Source organism: Xiphophorus couchianus, chromosome 15 (assembly GCF_001444195.1).
Source record: "Xiphophorus couchianus chromosome 15, X_couchianus-1.0, whole genome shotgun sequence".
Classification (NCBI taxonomy): domain Eukaryota; kingdom Metazoa; phylum Chordata; class Actinopteri; order Cyprinodontiformes; family Poeciliidae; genus Xiphophorus; species Xiphophorus couchianus.
In genome coordinates, this window is record NC_040242.1 from 10221708 (window position 1) to 10242656 (window position 20949).

Consider the following 20949-nt stretch of genomic DNA (forward strand, 5'->3'; position numbering starts at 1 on the left):
ATTAATGTTTATTCAACATGCAAAGAATATAGAAATGACAAGAGGAGTTGGAGCGAAATTGCTACTGCAGTTGATAAACCCGGTAACTTTTCAGCTGTTCTTCGTTAACGTGACGTAAATAGGTTATAATGATTTTCATTCAGTCAGGACTTTACGCTGACACTAGCCACATGCATTGCAGGTAGATTGTAGTAAAGCATTGATTAATGTCTGGTTTTAAAATTAGTTCACTTTACTAGTAGCCATTATTTTGTGCCCATTGTTGGACACCACACGGCAGGAACGAACCCGATCGAACAGTTATACCTAGGATTTCTGTCGGCTAATGTTTGGTCTGTCAGGTTTTAAAAATGGGCCGACAATCGGCCGACAGCTGTAAGATAGTGTCCTGTGCTGCTGGGCTTTACACTAAGGAAATGAGGAAGGGAGGGTCAGTGGAGAGCACCGGAGTTGAGCCTTTTTTCATTCAGTCATCAACAGAAAGAGAAAAGGCCGGAAGAGACGATAATGGCGATAATTGAAATGACGTCGATAGTTTTAATTTATCGTACGATTAATCGATTTATCGTTTATCGCGACAGGCCTACCTACAAATAAAATCAGATAATCTTAGAGCACATTATTCCCCTGTGGAAGTGAAGTATTTGTGAATTCCAGTTTAATGGTCATTTGAATTTCTGTATAAAAAAACGTTTAAAAGACATTTTGGTTATTTCATTTACCTGTAAGTTTTTGCAGGTCTCATGTCATATCTACATTTTCTGAGCAAAGTGCTTTCACACTTCTTCTTCTTCTTCTTCTTCTTCTTCTTCTTTTCCTTTTTTATGGCGGTTGGCAAACAACTTTTAGATGTGCATTACCGCCATCTACTGGAATGGAGTGTGGATCGGGACGCTAACTATATACACCCCCCTCAAAACAAAACAAAACAATAAAATAAAAAAATAAAAAATAAAAAAAATAATAATAATAATAAAATAACAACACTTAAATCTTTTCTATCAATTTTGTTTTCTTAAGATAATTAATTAAATAACTTATATCTTTAGAATTAGAAATTTTTCCCAAAATATCTTGTAAATTTAACTGTAATTTATTTTCTTGTAACCGGCAAACTAATTTCCTTCTCTCAACAGAATATTTGGTACAGAACAACAAAACATGTTTTACTGTCTCTTCTTGACCACAAAAATCACAACTTCCAGTTCGATGCTTTCCTATTTTAAATAAATTACTGTTTAACCTTGTATGTCCAAAACGCAACCTAGATATAACTGTTTCCTCTTTTCTATTTCGTCCCGTTCTCCTCATTGCACCAACTTTTCTTTGAATACTGTACATCCATCTACCAGTTCTATCTTCCTCCCACTGTCTCTGCCATCTTTCCTTAACCTTTTGTTTAATAATAGATTTGATTTCTTCTCTACTAAATGGAACTAATATATCAATATCACTATATTTTGAAGCTAGTTTCGCATATTTATCAGCCAACTCATTCCCTCTTATTCCTATATGTGATGGTATCCATGTAAATATAACTAATAACCCCATTGCTTGAATTCTATATGTTATTAACTGAATTTCTAATAAAAGATCCGGTCTACTATTAGCATGATTATTTTTTAATGAATATAAAGAAGAACTTGAATCAGAGCATACTATGCTTCTTAATGGACGGACTTCCTCAATCCATCCTAAAGCAAAAATAATTCCCATCATCTCTCCAGTATAAACTGATACTCCATCAGTAATTCTTTTACATTTTTTAACTTTGAATTCTGGAACAATGAAAGATACCCCATTACTGCTATTTGAGTTTTTAGACGCATCTGTAAAAACTTGGACATATCCATAGTACTTACTGTCTAAATATGATTGAACCAAATATGGATCTGAAATGTTTTCTCCTTTCCTTTTCTCCAACAAAGTTAAATCAACAACATTATTATGAAATAGAGACGGATAAACTGGTGAAAGAGGAACTGTTTGACTAATGTTTATATCAGATAAACCAAAATCTTTTATAACATTTTCTATCTCCCATCCAAAAGAATTTAATTTCTTCTTTTCTTTTTCCCAACTAGATTTTAAAATGTCTTGACATGGATGATTTCCATCATGGCCCTTTAAATTACACCAATAATTGGACTTTAACTGTAATCTTCTGAGATTAAGTGGCATCTCTCCCATTTCTATTAGCAAAGCTGACGTTGGAATTGTTCTAACTGCTCCTGTACATAACCTCAAGGCTTGATACTGAATACTATCTAATTTTTTTAATAGTGTTTCTGATGCTGACCCAAATACAATACTTCCATAATCAAATACAGACCTTATTAACCCAGTATATATTGATTTCAATGCCTTCCTCTCAGCACCCCATTCACTTCCCACCAAACACCTCATTACATTTAAAACTCTCTTACATTTATTCACTACTTTTTGAATATGATTTTTCCAAGTAAGTTTTTCATCCAACCATAAACCCAAAAACTTAAATTTCCTTACCCTTTCTAATTCATGATTATATAGTTGCAGTTTTAAATTTTCAGATGCTTTCTTCCTTGTAAAAAATAAAGTCTTTGTTTTGTCTATAGAAATTTTAAATCCCCATTTAAATGACCAGTCTTCTATAATACTAATTGCTTCTTGTATCTTTTTAACAATAAACTTTAAATTTTTCCCCCTCTTCCATATTGCTCCATCATCAGCAAATAAAGAACACCCCATTCCACTTTCCAAATTGTCAAACATATCATTAATCATAATAGAAAAAACAAGGGACTCACTATACTTCCCTGAGGTGTACCATTCTCAACAAAAACCTTTTCTGACAATTGTTGTCCTATTCTTACTTGTATTGATCTATCTTGTAAAAAATCTTTTATCCAATAAAACATTGATCCATTAATTCCCATTTTTTTCAATTTAATTAAAAATCCATCTTTCCACATCATATCATAAGCTTTCTCTATATCAAAGAAAACAGCCACTACACTCTCCTTGTTAACTTGCCCTTTTCTGATTTCATGTTCTAAACATAATAAAGGATCCATAGTGCTTCTCCCTTTTCTAAATCCACTTTGACATTTTGATAAATATCCCCTCTTTTCAACAAAATAGCTCAATCTTTCATTTACCATTCTCTCCATTATTTTACAAATATGAGAAGTTAAAGCAATGGGTCTGTAACTTGCTGGATTTGACTGATCTTTACCTGGTTTTAAGATTGGAACTATGATTGCTTCTTTCCATGCCAGAGGTAAAATACCCACTTCCCATATCTTATTATAGAATTCCAATAAAACCTTCTTAGATGAATTGCTAAGCTTATTAACCATAATATAAGAAATATTATCTTTTCCTGGAGATGAATTTTTTGATTTTCCTAAGGCATTGTTTAATTCAAATAAAGAAAAGGGACTATTCAATAAATCATTATTTCTTACATTTTCTTCTAATAAATTTACATTTTCATTAATTGTACAATTTCTTCTGCGGTTTTCTTCTGCGCTTAAATTATTACAACTATGAACTTTAACAAATTTTTTAACTAACATATTTGCTTTCTCCTCCTCAGTCACAGCAATATCATTTCCATCTTTCAAAACTGGATATCCATATTCCCTTCTAATTCCATTCATTCTCTTTATCATTCCCCAGACTTTTGAAATCTTTGTTTCCCTACCTACAGAATCACAAAAATTACTCCAATAAACCTTTTTTGCATTTTTCACCGTTCGTTTAACCAGAGCTTGTGACCTTTTATATTCAATAAAATTCTGAAAATTCTGATTTCTCTTTAACAATCTAAAAGCTTTATTTCGATATTTAATTGCACCATCACATTCCTTCGTCCACCATGGAACAATTTTCTTCTTATATATTCCTTTTTTCCTTTGGATTGTTTCTCGAGCAGCCCCTAAAATGGCCTCACAAATAGAAGAATTTACCATATCAACATCCAAATCTATATTAACTTTTTGCATCTCTTCATCATTTATTATTTTATATTTTTCCCAATCAACATTTCCAAATATCCATCTTTCTAAAGTTCGATGCTTTCCTATTTTGCTTTCACACTTCACTCTGCCTTAAGCTCTAAATTACCGTAACCTACTGACTGCCACTAATTAACAGCACACCTGTTTCAGCTTTCATGATTGCCATTTTCTTCTTTTTAAGCTGCATCACCTCCACCTGCTTCTGTTCAGCGATCTGGCTTCTTTCATTCCTTGAAGTTTGTTCCAGCTGTCTGCTAACTTTGTTAGTTGGTTATACCGTCACTGGTAAGGTAAATGAAAGCCAATTTAACTGTTGACATCAGTCTTATGTTGAGAATTTGAAATGAACTTTTTGTGTGCTGTAGCTTAAAGACCGTTAACTATCACATCTGCAGCTGTAACGTTTGTGTGCAATAATGACTGCTTGGCCATTTCTTTCTCTCACAGAGGAGACTTGTTTTTGTTTTCCCCAATTGAAATGTCTTGATTTTTCTCCTGCTGCAGTGTGTATTCAGACTATGGCTGAATACAAGCTCAAGGTGACGACAGGTGCCATGAAGCATGCAGGCACAATGGATCACATCTACGTCATCTTGTTGGGGACAGAAGGGCAGAGTCCGCGCACCGAGTTGAACAATTTGGGGATTGACTTTATAGCTGGAAAGGCAAGCTGCTGTATATTTAAACATTAAAAAAAGCAATAAGGTTGGCATACAATGTAAAACTGAATGTATTTAGTCTCAAGAATTTTGTCATAACAAACATGGATACACTTGTTAAACATTCATCACTCTGATATGGCTATGTAGGACGGCATGTTGACGTTCATATTTTGTGTGGTAACTTTCAGACTCGTGCTTACAAAGTCAAAACTAGTTCATCTCTGGGGAAACTTCTGCTTGTCAAGGTTGAGAAGGATCCCTTTCTACTCTTCCCAGAAGATGAGTGGTACTGCTCCAAAATAGAAGTGACGACTCCAGAGGATGAAGAAATTGTTTTCCCTTGTTATAGATGGATTTCCAGGGGGGAATTTGTGGAGCTCAGAGGAGGAAAAGGTCTGACTGTTAAAGTACAATATTACACCCTGTAGGTTTTACCAGGCTGATTATTGGGTATATTAATCTTCACTAGTGTAAGTTTTTTTGTGTGTGTGCCTAAGGAGTAACATTTATGGAAGAGCAACATCCTCTGCTGCTTAACCACAGAAAAAAAGAACTGGAGTATAAAAAGAGCTCTTACCAGTAAGTTTCCAGTCAGGTTTCTCTGGAATTGCATCTGAGCAAATAAACTTAATTTTTATTTTTAGATGGGCATTCATTGATGATGGGTTGCTGCACGTCAGTCACTTCAAAGATGTATTTGAGCTTCTTGCAGAAGTTCGTTTCTCCATGTCCGAATTGGAACACACACACAAAATAATGTGAGTCAATTATTCCAGGTTACCCCTTATTCGTGCTCCCAATACCTTAAAGTTGGTATGTGTTCACTGACTTCTGCTTTGTACTCTATTCTTCAGAACTCTTGGACTGGAAATGGAGGGACTGACTGAACCTGGTAAATGGAAACGAATTGAAGACATAAAAAATATCTTCCAGTACAAAAAGACAAACATGTCAGGTGGTTGAAGCCTTCTTACTAGTTTAAATATTTGGTTGCCTTTTTTTTTTTCCCAGGAGTGTTTCAGAAAATCTGAATTTTGCTGTTTGGTTTCCAACTTTTATTATTCCAGAGTATGTTTCAGAGCACTGGAAGGAAGATGACTTTTTTGGATTCCAGTTTTTAAATGGAACAAACCCCAATGTGATAAAATGCTGCTCCAAACTTCCCCCAAACTTTCCAGTGACTGATGAGATGGTGAGGCCTTTTCTGGAAACTGGAACCACTCTGGAAAAGGAAATGGAGGTGAGCATATATGAAATGATGATTAATGGAGGTGAAGGATTTTATTTATATTTTAGGTGCTCAGCTAGAAATGTACTTGTATTTTTCCACTACTTTAGATCTGGACTTTTAAAGGGGACATGATACTGATGCACTTCAGTTTTGTCTTTAAGGAACAATATTTAAAATATCAGTTCTACTTTTTCTCTATTCATATTCTCAGAATAGAATGGTGAGGTTGTAATGTACTGAATCCAACTTGTTTCCCCCACACAGGAAGGCAATATATTTCTATGTGACCAGAAGATAATGGATGGAATACCAACCAGACAGAAAGATGGAAATCCTCTGTATGTTGCTGCTGGTTTGTGCTTGTTTTACAAGAACCCTGAAGGAAAACTGCTGCCTATTGCTATACAGGTAATTTACTGAAAAACATGTTCATGTCCCATTGATAAACCTAATTAGTCACTTGGCATGTGAATATGAAAATGACACAAAATGCTCATTTGAGACAAAATGGGATCCAACGGTACAAAAGTGACATTAATTGGGGATATTAGGCAAATTGAGTTTATGTTTTTGAACTTTTTCTTTATCCCAATTCTATGCAGCTGTACCAACAACCCTCTGAGCAAAACCCCATCTTTCTGCCAAGTGACCTTGAAACAGATTGGCTTCTGGCCAAACTGTTTTTTAGGAGTTCAGACCTGATTCAACACCAGACGCTCTATCATCTCATGCACACTCACTACCTAGCAGAAGTCTTCACTGTTGCTACATTCCGCTGTCTCCCAACCATTCATCCCCTTTATAAGGTATTGGCTGACATTGTAAAGCTTGTGCAAGCAATATTTTCTTTAGGCTACTTGACCTTCAATTTTATCTTTGGTTTGTCTTGTCTATACAGCTGCTGATCCCACACTTTCGTTACACTCTACACGTAAACATCTTGGTCCGCAAACTGCTACTTTCACCTGGAGGAGCGTTGAGTGAGGTATGACTGGAAAAATTTTAGTGAAGCCTTTCATGAAACTCTTTTGGCTTTAATTTAAGAACAATGGAATTTTATTTTTATAACAGAGCTCACTTGGAGTGGAGGGGCTGACGGAGCTTATGAGACGAGATCTGTCTCAAATGACCTACAGCTCCCTCTGTCTGCCTGAAAACATCACTGAAAGAGGACTGGAGTTGATCCCAAACTTTTACTACAGAGATGATGCGTTGAAGCTGTGGAACTACCTCAATGGGTAATTAAACTTGGCAGCTTATTGTTGAATGCAATTGTCCTTTATTTTTTTTTTCTTGCCAGTTTTGCCAAGGCTATGGTGGAGTACTACTATTCTTCTGATAGTGATGTGATTAAAGACATTGAGCTGCAGGAATGGATCAATGAGATATTCACACATGGCTTCTTGGAGAATAAACATTCAGGTAAAGATCAGTTTTCAGTTCAAATGCTGCTACTGCTGCAGAATAATGGACAGTGACTCTGCAACAGGTTTTCCATCATGCTTCAATACCATTGAGGAAGTGGCAAAGTTCATCACCATGGTGATCTTCAGAGTGTCGGCACAGCATGCTGCTGTTAACAATGGACAGGTGGGCAAATGTTAGCCATTTTCTGAATTGACTGTAAATTTTAACATAATTTTCATAGCCTTGATGTTGCTTAAATGTGATTAAGTAAATCAAATCAGTGGAATACCTCAGGAGAGCCACAGGCTGATCACCTTACACAATGGAGCAATGATTGCAGGATTTCCCTCCCCCCCCACCCAGTATCGTGTCCGCATCCTATGCAAAAGCATGGACAGTCTTCAGTAGTAAATCTTTATTAAAATGTATTTAATTTGGTTTTATGTTAACATTTTTGAAGCGTTAACTGTAAGCTCTAATTAAATTTGGCAAATGTCTGGGGCAATATTTGAATAAGATTCCAACACCCTAGATTTTCTTGTACATTTTATTCTAGTATGACTACAACTCCTGGGTACCCAATGGCTCCCTCCTGCTGTGCAAACCTCCTCCAGCCACAAAGGGGCAGTCCAGCATGCAGACTGTTCTGGAGACTCTCCCAGATGTTGAAGACTCGGTGAAGATTATGTCAGCTGCTAGGATTCTTTCAGAAAAGTACACTGATGTGGTAAGAAAATCAAGACAGACTTATTTATATTTATTTTTTTAAAAGTTCAGTTTTCAAATCTCAAATGTCTGGCACATGCAGGTTCTCCTGGGTGAATTTCCAGAGGAGCACTTTGACGAGCCTCGCCCGAAGGAGATTATCAAGGCCTTGCAAGTTGACTTGTACTACATGAGGGAAGAAATTGCAGCAAGAAATTCTCAACTGGAAATACCCTACACATATCTGAACCCTGATGTAGTAGAAAACAGTGTGACCATTTAGAGATTGTTCATTATGTTTAAAAAAAATAAAGGCATGTGTGAAAAGCTTTGCGTTCAGTCTTGAATGTACAATTCCCCTGGACACAGGGCTCTACAATGCTTATTGAAAAGTATTATCTTTGCTGTGCAGTATATTGACATTGTAGGGTGTCAAACAGCTGTTCAAACAAAAATTTAATTGGCTGTTAAATTTCTAGCAAGGGCAAAAAGCATCTAGGTCTATTCAGAATAGATGAGGTGAATGACTTGAGTCATTTAATAGTTTGTACATTACAACTAAATGTGCCAAGTGTTAAACACTGGGATTTTATTTAGGAAAAATTGCATTAATTAGAAGGTACATTCAGGATTTGTGCACACAAATTGTTGACCTGTGAAGCTTCTTGACACTTTCTCCAGAATGCTTTAATCTTGAGACTTCACCATACCTTGCACAGATTCAAGGTGCCCTGTCCCAGATGTAACACAACAGCCCCAGAACATAACGGACCCTCTTCCATGTATTGCAGTATTAACTGTTTTTGTATGCTTCATTTTGTGTCTGAACACAAAGCTGATGCAACTTGCCAAAAAGCTCCTGATTTCTCATGTCTGAAGGACATTCTCCCAGAAGCTTTGTAGTTTTAATATGCATTGTGGCAAATTCCAGTCTTTTTATTTTACTTTCCTCTGGTAGTCTCCTATAAAGTCCACTTAGGCTGAAACGGTGACTAATGTGATCTGACTTTGTACTTTGATCTTGGAGTTCACCTTTACTTTCTTTGGAGGTTCTGAGTTTTTTGGTTACCATTAGTATTATCCCAGGGAGGTTGGCTACATTGCCATGGACCTTTTGAATATGAGCAACAAGCGGAAGATGGTCTAATAGCCTTTACCTTCAACATGCTTGTCTGTAATTGCCTTTCTAATCTGCAAGGATGACTCTCTTCTTTGCTTCCTGTCAATGTCTGTAAAGTACCGTACACACCATGTCACAACACTGCAGTGACTACTTGTCACCCTTTAAATAGGCAGACTGATCATTATAAGCTCAAATACACCGGCATTGCTAATTAGAAGGTGAAACATATTTCAATACTTTCATTGGCTCCCAGTTATATTAAATGTTTGTTTCTAAGAAAGCTATGTAAAGGTGGGAGTGGAATAATGGAATGGCCAAAAATACAAAATCAGTTTGAAGGTAATCCTTGTTAATGAGTGCTGGTAAATTCTTCCGCACTCAGTCTAAACTTTAGTCTACATATGTACAATTTAATTTGGACACTAAAAAGTCTAAAAGGCAGAAACAATATAGTAGGAGTTCTTGAATGAACAGCACCCTTGGTGCAATCTTTATAGATATAAATGCAACCTTTATTTTTCTTTGAAAATGTAAAAACTCAATAGCAAACTTGATAAATAATTCAGTCCATGTTTGACCCATGTATTTATGCAAGCTTCAAATGAATCAATTCTAAGTTAGCACAAAAACCCAGAAAAAACTTTTAAAATGCTATTTTGCTTGTGAGCTATATCCAGTAATAGTGAAGCCAGATTTCATAATGGCCGAATTCCAGTCGCCTATTCACGTTTTAATGCTTGTATGGGCAGAAATCACATAAAGTGAAATTTGTAACAGTTGTCACTTTTAACCCATTCCCATTCTCTCACCACTGATGGGGTTTGACAGTTTATTCTGCCCTTGAAACAGTTGTTGCACAATGAAACTGTTAAACTGAGTAAGTATATATTACAATATGTTATTGTAATATTACTCAGCTATGTAAGGGTAATTTCAGTCTAAATTTGGATTAGGTTTCCTGGATTTGGCAAGACTTGCTTTCTATCCAAACATCTTACATAAATATGGAAATGAACTATTAAAAGACGCCTTAGAGAAAAATAAAAAGTCAGTAAACACTTTATTAAACTGCAGCAATCAGGTACATTAGTCACTCTGTGATGTCAAACTGTGATCCAAACTTCAAATAAAACTAAACATAACATACACACTGAACTTGACCCTTAGTAGCGATCAGAAGCTCTTCAGACAAGGTACACTGTTCAGTTTGGAAGGAATTAAAATATAAAGTGCCGGCAAGGTTTATAATATTCAGAAATAATGGAGTTTTATCATATTGTTTTCCATAGCTACAAGTAAAAAGGCAGAATAATATTTAATCTTCAGGAGAATATAAATCTATTGTGCACAATTATCTTTGTCAAAAAATGTTTTCTTAGCAGAATAAAGGTGCACTTTCAGCACAAATCCATGCAAAGCAATTGTGAATGCTAACTTTCTCATTCCACATACAAATCATTAACAGATCTGAAATCATATTTTCCCATTAAGGTTTATTTATAATCAAAACTAATCGGAATCCATTTTACTTCATTAGCCACATTCACATAAAGCTACAGTGAATCTCATGCAGCTCAGCCTGGTTTGGTCAAGTGTTGACATGACGTAGGACGCGGCGGAGTGACAGTCCATCTCGTGCGGTACACATGGCAGGAAGAGGTATCGGTTCTGTCTTCTGCTCTACTACATTGAAAGGACACTTCTTAAGGTGAACCGACATGCTGGGAACCTCAGTAAAACCCCACGAGGATACAGGAGTGAAAGCAGTGCTGAATCTCCACACCTGCAACAGTAAAATATATTTGAATGATCATAAGAAGATTTCGTTTTTTGTTTCGCAAAAGTATTCACACTCATTGAACAATGATATATAAGTTCTGAACTCACCTTATTTTTGACCTGCCATGACACATTATGGAGCCCACTAGAACAATCTGTTCGCTCCCACTGTAGCTCTACAATGCCCCTGGTCTGGAGGAGACTGGCACACACTTCCCTCATTGTCCTTGACACCAGGGACAGCTGGCACAGGCTAAAACTATCCAGGAATCCAGCTATGTGCCACAGTATCTCAATAGGGAGCCCACTAAACCGGTCTGACTGGGAGTCTGTTGGCAGTTGCAGTCTGGTGCAGGGCTGAACCCCAAATGCCTTAAGATGCCTATCGTGAACCACCTTTGCTCCTCGGGTAGATGGGTAAAATCTCCGCTGGGAAAATGTACAGCCATAATATGCAAGAGGGCACCGTTGCTCTATCCAGCCACTGAGCCAAGCGTGAATCTCCCCGTGGATGTTTCTGAAATGTGACGAAAACTGGTCCCGCCTGAATGACTGACCACATAAGAAAGGAAAGGTGTGCTGGTGTTGGGGGTTAGGTGGGAGGTAACGATTATATGGGACCGCCTCCGAATCCAGAGCTTCGAGGACCTGGCCAAGGCGAAGGGTGCGAAGAGGGCTGGGGTAGGCGAGCTGTGGTGCTGCATGGTCACAGGCTGAAACAGAGGCCATGTCACCCACTCTTGTATTAGTCACCAAGACTGCTGTAGGAAATGTGAAAGTCTGCGTGCCAAGGTCAACACGGTAACCATCAATGTAGACTGTATCAGAAATCCTTCTACACTCCCTGGACTCTTCCAAACAGAAGAGTAGAGCTGGTGGGATCGCATCAATCTCCCCAAGACCCATAGGATCATCATCATGCTCCAAGTCTGAAGTATCAACTCCTTTGTCTTCCATTTCTACCTGGAGCCTATATGGTGACTTGTCTGGTTTAGCACCTAATTGTCCATTAGTTAGAGGATATTGAACCTGGCCCTTATAGAAGAGGTTCAGGGGCAGCATCCTCTCAGGTCCAAGATTTCCTGAAAGAACTAGTCCTTTATTGTCCAGAACTACATGGTCAGCCCACTGTGCCACACCCTGGCTCACATGCACTGGGGATATCATTTGTGGAGTCGCAGGTTCTTGTGAAGTATCACCATTTGTTGCCTCCACCAATGGTCCATTGGCTGTGGTTTTGTTCTGCATACCGATTCCTTCAAAAGCTCCATTTTCATCTAAGCGGTTCAGACTAGAACTGTTCCAATTTATGTTACTGTTGTGCAAACCATCAGCATGTTGAGGGGTTATGTCTTCCAGTCCATTCTGAATGCTTCTATTATTGTCCAAACTGCTTTGTAACAAGACATCTCCTACATTTTCACCTACTGAGCTACTTTCCCCACAGCTGGCATTGCTAACAAAGTCTAGAGCAGCAGCTAAGCTTCTTGCAGTCTCAACTGTGGCCTCATACAGCTTACTGAGCTGTTCCTCTTTCAATCCATTAATCCCACTGAGAATTTTCTCCTTTGCTGAAGCTTTGGGGGCTGACTGGGATTGATGCGAGGAGGATAATTGCGAGGTTGAGATTTCAGGAGCAGACGACTGTAAAGCTAAATGTTTCGCTTTAATCTCCTTTCTAGTGAGTGGATCTTCTTGTGGAGATGGAGTCTTGGCAATCATCTTCATTGAATCAAGGAGTGTTTGTTGGTCCTGAAGTGCAAGCGCCATGTCCAGCTGCTCCATCTCTTCCAACAGACTAATTAGGCTCTCGTAAGAGGTGTAGTTCAAGCAGCTAACAGGCCACCTGTTCCACTCCATTGTGCAGGAGACAGCTCCTGCTGGACAAACATCCAGGTGTGCAGACATCTGGTTACGGATCAGCATGGCTGGGCAGCCGTAGCCGCTATTAAGGCATGGAATCCTCGTAAGTGGGCACAAAAGTTGGTGCTCATCAACTTTGCAGGAGTGAAACACAGCCCCACACACCAATGGACATGCGATTAGATCACAAGAAACTCCTGGTTCAGGTTTGACCATGCACCTTTGGTTAACACAGGAGATACAGTGAACATGGTGGTGCTCCATTTTAAGAGCCACTGAGGTGGTGGAGTGGTTTATATGGGCCCCTCTGTAGGAGAATATCATGAGAAATAAGAGTCAGGTACAAATTACTTAAATTATGTATTTACATTATGTCAATGGGTTTTAAAGATACACAAAGACAAAAATGCTACAAAAATACAGGGAATGACAAACACTATTCAGCTGCTATCAGAAAATAGTGTACTGAATCTACTGTATATAAATATCAGTATACATACACAGTGTGTAACGATTATTTACATAAGTATAGATTCATTACACACTCCTATACTAATCATATATAAATCTGTATAATTTTGATGATTATGTAGTAGCTTAATGTAGTAGCTTAATGAAAACCCAAAATATAGCATCTCTGAAAGTTATAGTATTACAAGTTACAACAAAAGCATATCTGTATAAAATGGTTTACTCAATCCATTTTGACTTGGTAGATGTCATGTACATGTTCCACAAGGAGAGTAGTCCTCAATAGGTCATTGCTAACAAAGTTGGTTGTTTACAGAATGCTACATCCAAGCCTATTCATAGAAATTGCAATAGAAGGAAAAAGTGTAGTAAGAAAAGGCGCACCAGCTACAGGGCTTTCATTACAGCTGAACAAATCCACAGGATGATTGCCTCCATATTAAGCTGCTTTGATGCAATAATTCATGCAAAAGGAAGCCCAATCAAGTATTGAGTGTATTCAAATAAACTCTCTTTTCAAAAGGCTGACAATTTGGTTTATTTTTATTGCTCTTCTGTAATATTCTGAGAAATGTCTGAGCAACCAAAGTTTGGATTTTCATTCACAAGTCAATCATAAAAATGGCTAGAAATAAAGGGTTAAAATATGTAATTCTGCCTGTAATGAATATATGAGTTTCAATTGTTGAAATGAAGGACCAAAAACATGACATTTCTATAATATTTACATTGTTTTAGATGTACTGGTATTAAGTAGACAAACTGCGTTTTAGTGATTTGTTTCAGGCTTGTACGACTGCTATTACAATAGCAACCAGCAGATGTCACTGCTACTGACTCTACTCATCCATGCCTCATTGTTTCAAATCACTGTAGCAAGAGATCAATGTTTAGGTTTCAGGAACTTCGTCTATGCAATGGGATTTTTGGTGAGAATTTTTTAGGTGATTTTGTTAAGAGCCATTTAAATGTGAACATTAGCATTTATTTTATGTGCAAGACTGAAAACATAAACAAGCAACAAAAATTAAGAAAGAAGAATGCCTCTGCACCTCAGGCTGTACAACAAAAGGGGTTTAAATCCCTTTTCAAGAGTTTCAGTCAGTTTACATAAAATTAAATTTTTATCAAGAATATGCCTGTTCAACCCAAGCTAAGCCAAGCAACCAAGTGCATGTGCAAAACAAAAAATAAATTTAGCTAAAAGTAGACAAAGGTTCAAAAAGATCTAAATTAAAGAAGTCCTTTGAAATTTAAAGGCAGTGCTGTGCAGTTAATCAAAATTGCATTTTAATTTAGAATCCAATCAAAAAAACTATGCTACTGACCAAAAGACAAACAGCAAAAAATAAGCACAATAAAGGAAATTCCTGTCTCAAAGATTCTTAGCATTGCAATTTCTATTTTGGCCAAAATAACTGAGATTGGATTGGAGCCTTTCAATCTGCAAGTTGTCCTAAAACTGCAGTTTGATCATAAATCTGTTGTTGTACATTGCTTTACTTTAAAGCTGCAAATTAATTTTCTATAAATCTGACATTGCAACAACTAAAAACTTTTAAGTAGCAAAGTTAGTAAGGGCTTGAAAAACAACTTGTGATCACAGAGTGATGTTATAAATGCATCAATTTTCATTAAAACATATGAAAAGCAGAAGACGGGAAAATGTTAAATTTAAAGCAATAACTGCTCAGCTATCTAGAGAAAATTAAAAGCTTGTCTATTTCTTGAGGACATTCCAAAGTATTACCATACATTTAAATAAAGCTTTTATAAATTAAGTATTCTAACAGTTATCAAAAATCGTATCTTATCTTATCTTAGGATGGCTATCGAGTAAATAAAGCATTTTTAAAGCGAATTTACTTATAACAACTGAGACAATAACAGATTGGAGCTACTTCATGTCAACAGGAAAAGTTCAGTTGCAACTAACAGCTCTGTAGCAAAGTTTACAGCAACATTTTGTTTCGGTAATCTACATATTTTTATCCATCAACCTAATAAAAACTCTCCTGTTGTCGTCTGTCATTTTTCTACAATATCAACTTCTAAAGATAACAATAGAAGGCTAGCTAAAGCTCGGAGTGAGTGTTGCTAATGTTGGCTAAAAACAGCTAGCTCGGACGGAAGTTGAGCAGTTCACAACAAAAACAACTTTTCGTAAAATAATGTTTTAGAGGTTCCAGATGTTTCTCACCTGTGTGTCGTATTGACAGGAAAAGGCGTGTTATGACGTCTTTGATTGTTTCCACATTAATGCGTCTAAACCTGTCTGTTAACTGTAGTTGCCACCGGGAAGAAACTGCTAAAGATAGCTAGCCACTCTCAGTCAGTCATCGTCTCCACCGTTTTTTTTTTTTCACCCCTCTTCAAAACTTTATTTAACAAAATGTGAAGTTTATGCCGTTGCAATATAATCGAGTGGGAGAAAAAGGAAAACACATTTCAATACTGCTGAAAGAAACAATAATGTAGTTTATACAGATGAATTGCTTTAGTCTAGTGTTCTAGATCAGATGAGTAGAAAATCAAAGAGGAAATGTTCTAAGTGAAATAAACAGTATAGGAGACAGGGAAAAAAAAATAAGATTAATGTTCATTATTTGTGTCAGAATATGGCTAATTGCATTTGTGAAAGGCAGGCTGCACAACAAACCAGTTGATATGAAGTAGTAAAAGCATAGATCACGCCTTTAAGGTCAAGATTTTAAAAAAGTGTTGTACAATTAAACAAATTTGAATCAAATGCTATCCCACATTCTTTTAATGTATGAGTTGACAAAAGTCCATTCATACTGTAAGTAATCATTTAGTCAAACTGTGGGGCTTCATGAAAAGGAATGGAAGAGTTTCAGCTGAACGTCAGTCTGAGTACTATTAGTTTATAAATCAAAATTTTTATATATTTTGAAATTGATGCCATAACGGTGGGATGTAGATAAAAACCGCACCCAAAATGGATCCCTGAAGAACACCAGAAAAAGCAGACTACAGAGAAACTCAGATCTGATAGACGAGACCTAAACCTCACTTAAAAAGTGTAGTTACATATCAAGGCCATGGCCATTACATGAAAAATCCATGAGAAATTAGTGTGGGGTTGGAGGGGCTTCCCCAGGCTGCCATTCATGCAAAACTTATATTTGTAGCACAAATCCATGATGTCTACTCCTCTCTTCTGACTCAAAATTGCAAACCTGACTAGTACATCATTTTAGCGCAAGGGTTTCTGAATAATAAAAGTTCCATTTTGATTTAGTGCAAGAAAGGACATTTTTATTAGCAACATTCCCATAATTCCACAGTGAATCTCATGAAGATCAGCTTTGCTTGATCAAGCAATGAGGCTACGCAGGGTTTGATAACAATGCAGGATTGAGAGTCTGTCTTGTTCGGTGCACATTGCGGTAAGGGGTACTGGCTCAGTCTTCAGCTCAGCTCTGTTGAAAAAAGGACACTTCTTCATGTGATCCGACATGCTGGGAACATCAACAAAATGCCACGAGTACACAGGACTGAAGGCAGGGCTGAATTTCCACACCTGCAACAGTAAAAGATAAGTGAGTTTACTAATACACAAAAATAAAAAAAAAACAAATTTGCAGCTGTTAGAGGTACATCCACAATTAATTCCATGGTGCATGTTATATAACAGTGATTGTTTAAAACACACAGATACACAAGTTATTGTTTTTTTTACTCACTTTACTTTTGACCTGCCATCTCATAGTGTGAGGATGACCAGGAAAATGTCCTCGCTCCCACTGCAGCTCTACTATCCCCCTTGAAGGGAGGAGACTGGCACACACTTGCCTCATAGTCCTCGACACCAAGGACAGCTGGCAGAGGCTAAAACTGTCCAGGAATCTAGCTATGTGCCACAGTATCTCAATGGGGAGCCCACTAAACCGGTCTGACTGGGAGTCCTTTGCAGGTTCCGCATTGATAGAAGGCAGGATTATAAACGACTTAAGGTGCTTATGATAAATCACCTTGGCCATGTGGGTGGATGGCCACAGCCTCTGCTGGGAAAACCTACATCCATACAATGCCAGAGGACAGTGGGACTCTATGCGGTCACGAAAGTTGGGGTGAAAGTCACAATGGATATTTAGATAATGGGAAGGATATTGGTCGCGGCGAAATGACTGACCGCATATGGGGGGATAAGTGTGTGATATTATTTGAAGGGTCACAGGTTCTTTTGAAATATTAATGGCTTCTGTTTCCATAAATGATCCATTGGTTAAATTTTTACTTAATACACCAATATTTTCAGGAGCACCACTTTCATTCAAACAGCTCAGACTAGAACAGTTCTCCTTTATATCTCTTTTTTTTAAATCTTTGATTCCACTAACAACTTCCTCTGTTGTGGATCCTTTTGGAGCAGACTGCAATTGAAGTGAGGAAGACACAGTTGATGCCTCAGAAGCAGACAATCCTAAAGCTAACAGAATCGCTTCTTCAATAACAGAATCTTTGTAAGTTAAGCTTTCCATCCCCATCTCCTCTATGGTCTCAAGGAGTGCCTGACGGTCCTCCAGAGCAAGTGCAAGGTCTTTATGGCTCCTTATCTCATCCAAGATACTTCCTAATTTCCTACCAGGTTTCAAATCCAAGATTTCTGTTGGGTGCAAGTTCCATCTCTCTGGGCAGGAGACAACCCCAGCCGGACAAACATCCATGTGTGCAGGGATTTTGTTACGGATCAGAATAGCTGGGCAGCCATAGTTGCTATTAAGACATGGAACCTTCATAAGTGGGCACAAAAGTTGGTGCTCATTACCTTTGCAGGAATGAAACATAGCCCCACACATTAAAGGGCATGTGATAATCTCACAAGAAACTCCTGGTTCAGACTGTGCCATGCACCTCCGGTTAACACAGGAGATACAGTGAATATGGTTCTCCATCTTCAGAATTAAGGGGGTGGAATGGTTCGTCGGGTGCCTCTGTGAAAATAAATAAAATGTTTAATATGAAGACACACAAAGATAGAAATGCATTGAAGATAGTTAAATAAATCAACTCTTAGGCAACAAATGCAAAACAATTAAAATGTTACTTTTTAACCACAACCACAAGATATTACATGGCTAATGGTGTTTGCTGTGTCACAGCTTAAATCTCTGTTGCGCAGTGTTACATCCCTCCACTATTGAGGGTAGAATAACCCAACAACCACAATAAACAGAGTCTCTGTAAATGTAGAAATATAGAGTTTTTTTCTTAACAAAAAACTTAAAAGGTTTGCACAAACTGTGGAGGAGAAAGGGGCAGTTAGGTTGTGCCAAATAAAAGAAATACATAAAACAAAACAGGGTCCAACTATCAGCTACTCTCAGTGAAAATTTGGTCTAACAAAATAGATTACCAAAATGTTATATGGGTGGCACCTTATCTAGGGTGTTTAACAGAAAGAAACCTACGTAGTAGCGGCGTAAGGGTGCTATAGCTCCCCCAGGAAAAGTCATAGCACCCCCAGAAAATATTAATTTAATTTATTTTTCATCTGATTTAACATTACTTATATGTAGTTGTTGCAGCATTTTCATCAAAAGACACAAAATAAAAATAAATTATTATATACTGAGTAAAAAAAGAAAAAAAAAATCCCACAAGAGGATTTGAACTATGCGTATTATCACTTCCAGGAAACGATTAACATGAAGCCGGCTCCCCCCGCATGCAGACGTGGAGCAATCCTCCCCCAATCATTTCAGGGTATTTGTCAGCAACTGACCAATCGGCAGTCGCAATTTGTAAGAAAGTGTGCGTCTCTTATCTAGATGAACTGACTTCGACGATATTGACAGTGTTCATCATAGCAAACTACCATATGTTAGTCAGCACAAAGGTAATCAGTAGTAAGCATAACATTTTTTAATGTTTTGACCATAATTAGTTATGGTCAAAATTAAAACATAGCTTCTATATTGGATTTTGGATTTGTACATCCGACTATGGTGGAATCTGTCACTGCGCACCAACATGTCTTAAGTTTCAGAGTTTTAATTTATACAGTTGGGCTCTAACTACTTATACCATAGGTATATTTAGGTTTAAGGCAAACTTTTTATATCTTACTAACATGTTTGTTTAAACTGATAGTAGTATTACCCCATTTGGAGTGGCCCAGTAGTTGAATCTGATAGAGACCCTAGAGGGCGCCAAAGAATAGACTGATGGCAAGGAAGCCATCCAACCTCAAACTTGGAGCACATCAACAAAGATACCAATGAAAACATACAGTGTTTAGCATATAAAGAAAACTGATAAATCACAATTAAAATCACAAAATTGTGACCAGTAGTCAGTGATATTTCAGAAGTCAAAAACACTTAGTAATATATGAATTTTAGTTTTTTCAGTTTTTTTTAACTCATTGATTGAACTCATTTAGATAAGAGATATATGAGAGTTTTAGATTTTTCAGTTTGCATATATCAATAATTTTGAAGTTTAAGTGTACATAACTAGTGTCCAATTCAAATAATTAAAATAATTTTTTTAATGGGAGGCTGAGGAACTCGGTTGACTTCAGTCTGAAACAATATATTTCTACAAGGATTTGTATTTCTGCAAGTGTGTAGAATCATGTAAATGGAGAATTTAAGATTACCCGGCTGCATATGTCAACACAAAAAGTACACTGCAACATCACCTCTTCAATAACTTCTTCAGCAATAAAATACTTTTGATATAGATATTTGTGCAACAACAATTCTTTTTTTTTGTTCAAGAAATTGAGCTATGCTATTGTGTGCTAAAAACAACTAGCTCGGGCGGAAGTTAAGCATTCCAAAACAAAGGCCGTTTTTTTTGCAAAAAAAAATGTAAGCACTGCTGGTTTTCCTTACCTCAAGTCATGTTCACTGGAAAATGCATGATACGACTTGTTTGTGTCTACATATATGGGGTAAACCCGTGTGTTAGCATAGTTGCCTCTGGAAACATGTTTAGCTAGCCTAGCCACAATCGCCACCACTTTTTTTTTTCCTGTCGGAAACTTTATTGAACAGTGTAACTGTTGCAATGCCTGAGATATTACTCGACGGTGAAAAGAAACTTGGATAACGTAGCATCGAATTTATTATTCCAGAATCTTATGTTAACTTTCTTTTATTTTTGTCATTATATATATTTATTTCATTCAATCTGTAATATATAATAATATAATTTACTAATAATATAATATAATATAATATATAATGTAATCTATCTATCTATCTATCTATCTATCTATACATACATACATACATACATACATACATACATACACACACACACACACATATATATATATATATATATAGGGTTACTTTGTCAAGTAACCCTGCTCTGAACGTTTTTCGGTGTCTGCTTCCAAATCAATGCGTAATGATCATAATTGTAAGAATAATTATGAGACAGACAAGTTTAGTTGTTTTTATCAGAGTGGAGAAAATGGGCTTACATAATAGCTACAATTTTCTTTATCATTTATTTTTTAAGTTATTTACATATGTGGGGGAAAAAACAAGTATAATTAACTCATAGAAGCTTTGTTAGTATTTTTAGTTAAATGGTAAGAAATGGCATGAAGGTACAGGGAATTTTTTTGTTAATGCAAAAGTCAATAAAAAACCTCTGAACTGCCCAACACGGATTATGAATCTAACATGTAATAGCCTGGTTGCAACAGGAGATGGCAGTGTA

General features: G+C 36.9%; 3 protein-coding genes across 4 annotated transcripts; 1 reads left to right on the forward strand and 2 right to left on the reverse strand.

Moving 5' to 3' along the window:
• The first annotated feature begins 4162 nt into the window (after nucleotides 1–4162).
• On the forward strand, nucleotides 4163–8336 carry LOC114158302 (hydroperoxide isomerase ALOXE3-like). Of its 2 annotated transcripts, none has more exons than XM_028039664.1 (15): nucleotides 4163–4294; nucleotides 4509–4669; nucleotides 4855–5059; nucleotides 5164–5245; nucleotides 5311–5424; nucleotides 5521–5621; nucleotides 5734–5906; nucleotides 6162–6305; nucleotides 6500–6703; nucleotides 6796–6882; nucleotides 6969–7135; nucleotides 7198–7319; nucleotides 7387–7487; nucleotides 7861–8031; nucleotides 8113–8336. In XM_028039664.1, exons 2-15 carry the CDS (start codon nucleotides 4523–4525, stop codon nucleotides 8290–8292), a joined length of 1998 nt encoding a protein of 665 aa, XP_027895465.1. In that variant the 5' UTR covers nucleotides 4163–4294; nucleotides 4509–4522; the 3' UTR covers nucleotides 8293–8336. The 2 variants fall into 2 exon arrangements, with proteins under 2 accessions (XP_027895465.1, XP_027895466.1); XM_028039665.1 differs by having other exon boundaries at nucleotides 4182–4289.
• A 1837-nt stretch (nucleotides 8337–10173) lies between these two features.
• On the reverse strand, nucleotides 10174–15611 carry LOC114158867 (F-box only protein 30-like). Its single transcript, XM_028040763.1, has 3 exons — nucleotides 15446–15611; nucleotides 11020–13081; nucleotides 10174–10915 (listed from the first exon to the last, which is right to left on the reverse strand). Exons 2-3 carry the CDS (start codon nucleotides 13036–13038, stop codon nucleotides 10721–10723), a joined length of 2214 nt encoding a protein of 737 aa, XP_027896564.1. The 5' UTR covers nucleotides 13039–13081; nucleotides 15446–15611; the 3' UTR covers nucleotides 10174–10720.
• Nucleotides 15612–15994: 383 nt separating this feature from the next.
• On the reverse strand, nucleotides 15995–20249 carry LOC114158868 (F-box only protein 30-like). Its single transcript, XM_028040764.1, has 3 exons — nucleotides 20112–20249; nucleotides 16953–18203; nucleotides 15995–16789 (listed from the first exon to the last, which is right to left on the reverse strand). Exons 2-3 carry the CDS (start codon nucleotides 18162–18164, stop codon nucleotides 16583–16585), a joined length of 1419 nt encoding a protein of 472 aa, XP_027896565.1. The 5' UTR covers nucleotides 18165–18203; nucleotides 20112–20249; the 3' UTR covers nucleotides 15995–16582.
• Nucleotides 20250–20949: the final 700 nt, after the last annotated feature.

What these genes read in the sequence shown, in the direction of transcription:
- LOC114158302 (XM_028039664.1), top strand. Translation starts at nt 4,523, where the DNA reads ATGGCTGAATACAAGCTCAAGGTGACGACAGGTGCCATGAAGCATGCA. An exon ending in TTGACTTTATAGCTGGAAAG is followed by an intron (nt 4,670 to 4,854) that starts GCAAGCTGCTGT and finishes GGTAACTTTCAG; the next exon opens with ACTCGTGCTTACAAAGTCAA. An exon ending in CTGCTGTTAACAATGGACAG is followed by an intron (nt 7,488 to 7,860) that starts GTGGGCAAATGT and finishes ATTTTATTCTAG; the next exon opens with TATGACTACAACTCCTGGGT.
- LOC114158868 (XM_028040764.1), bottom strand. Translation starts at nt 18,164, where the DNA reads ATGGAGAACCATATTCACTGTATCTCCTGTGTTAACCGGAGGTGCATG. An exon ending in GATGGCAGGTCAAAAGTAAA is followed by an intron (nt 16,790 to 16,952) that starts GTGAGTAAAAAA and finishes TTACTGTTGCAG; the next exon opens with GTGTGGAAATTCAGCCCTGC.
- LOC114158867 (XM_028040763.1), bottom strand. Translation starts at nt 13,038, where the DNA reads ATGGAGCACCACCATGTTCACTGTATCTCCTGTGTTAACCAAAGGTGC. An exon ending in CATGGCAGGTCAAAAATAAG is followed by an intron (nt 10,916 to 11,019) that starts GTGAGTTCAGAA and finishes TTACTGTTGCAG; the next exon opens with GTGTGGAGATTCAGCACTGC.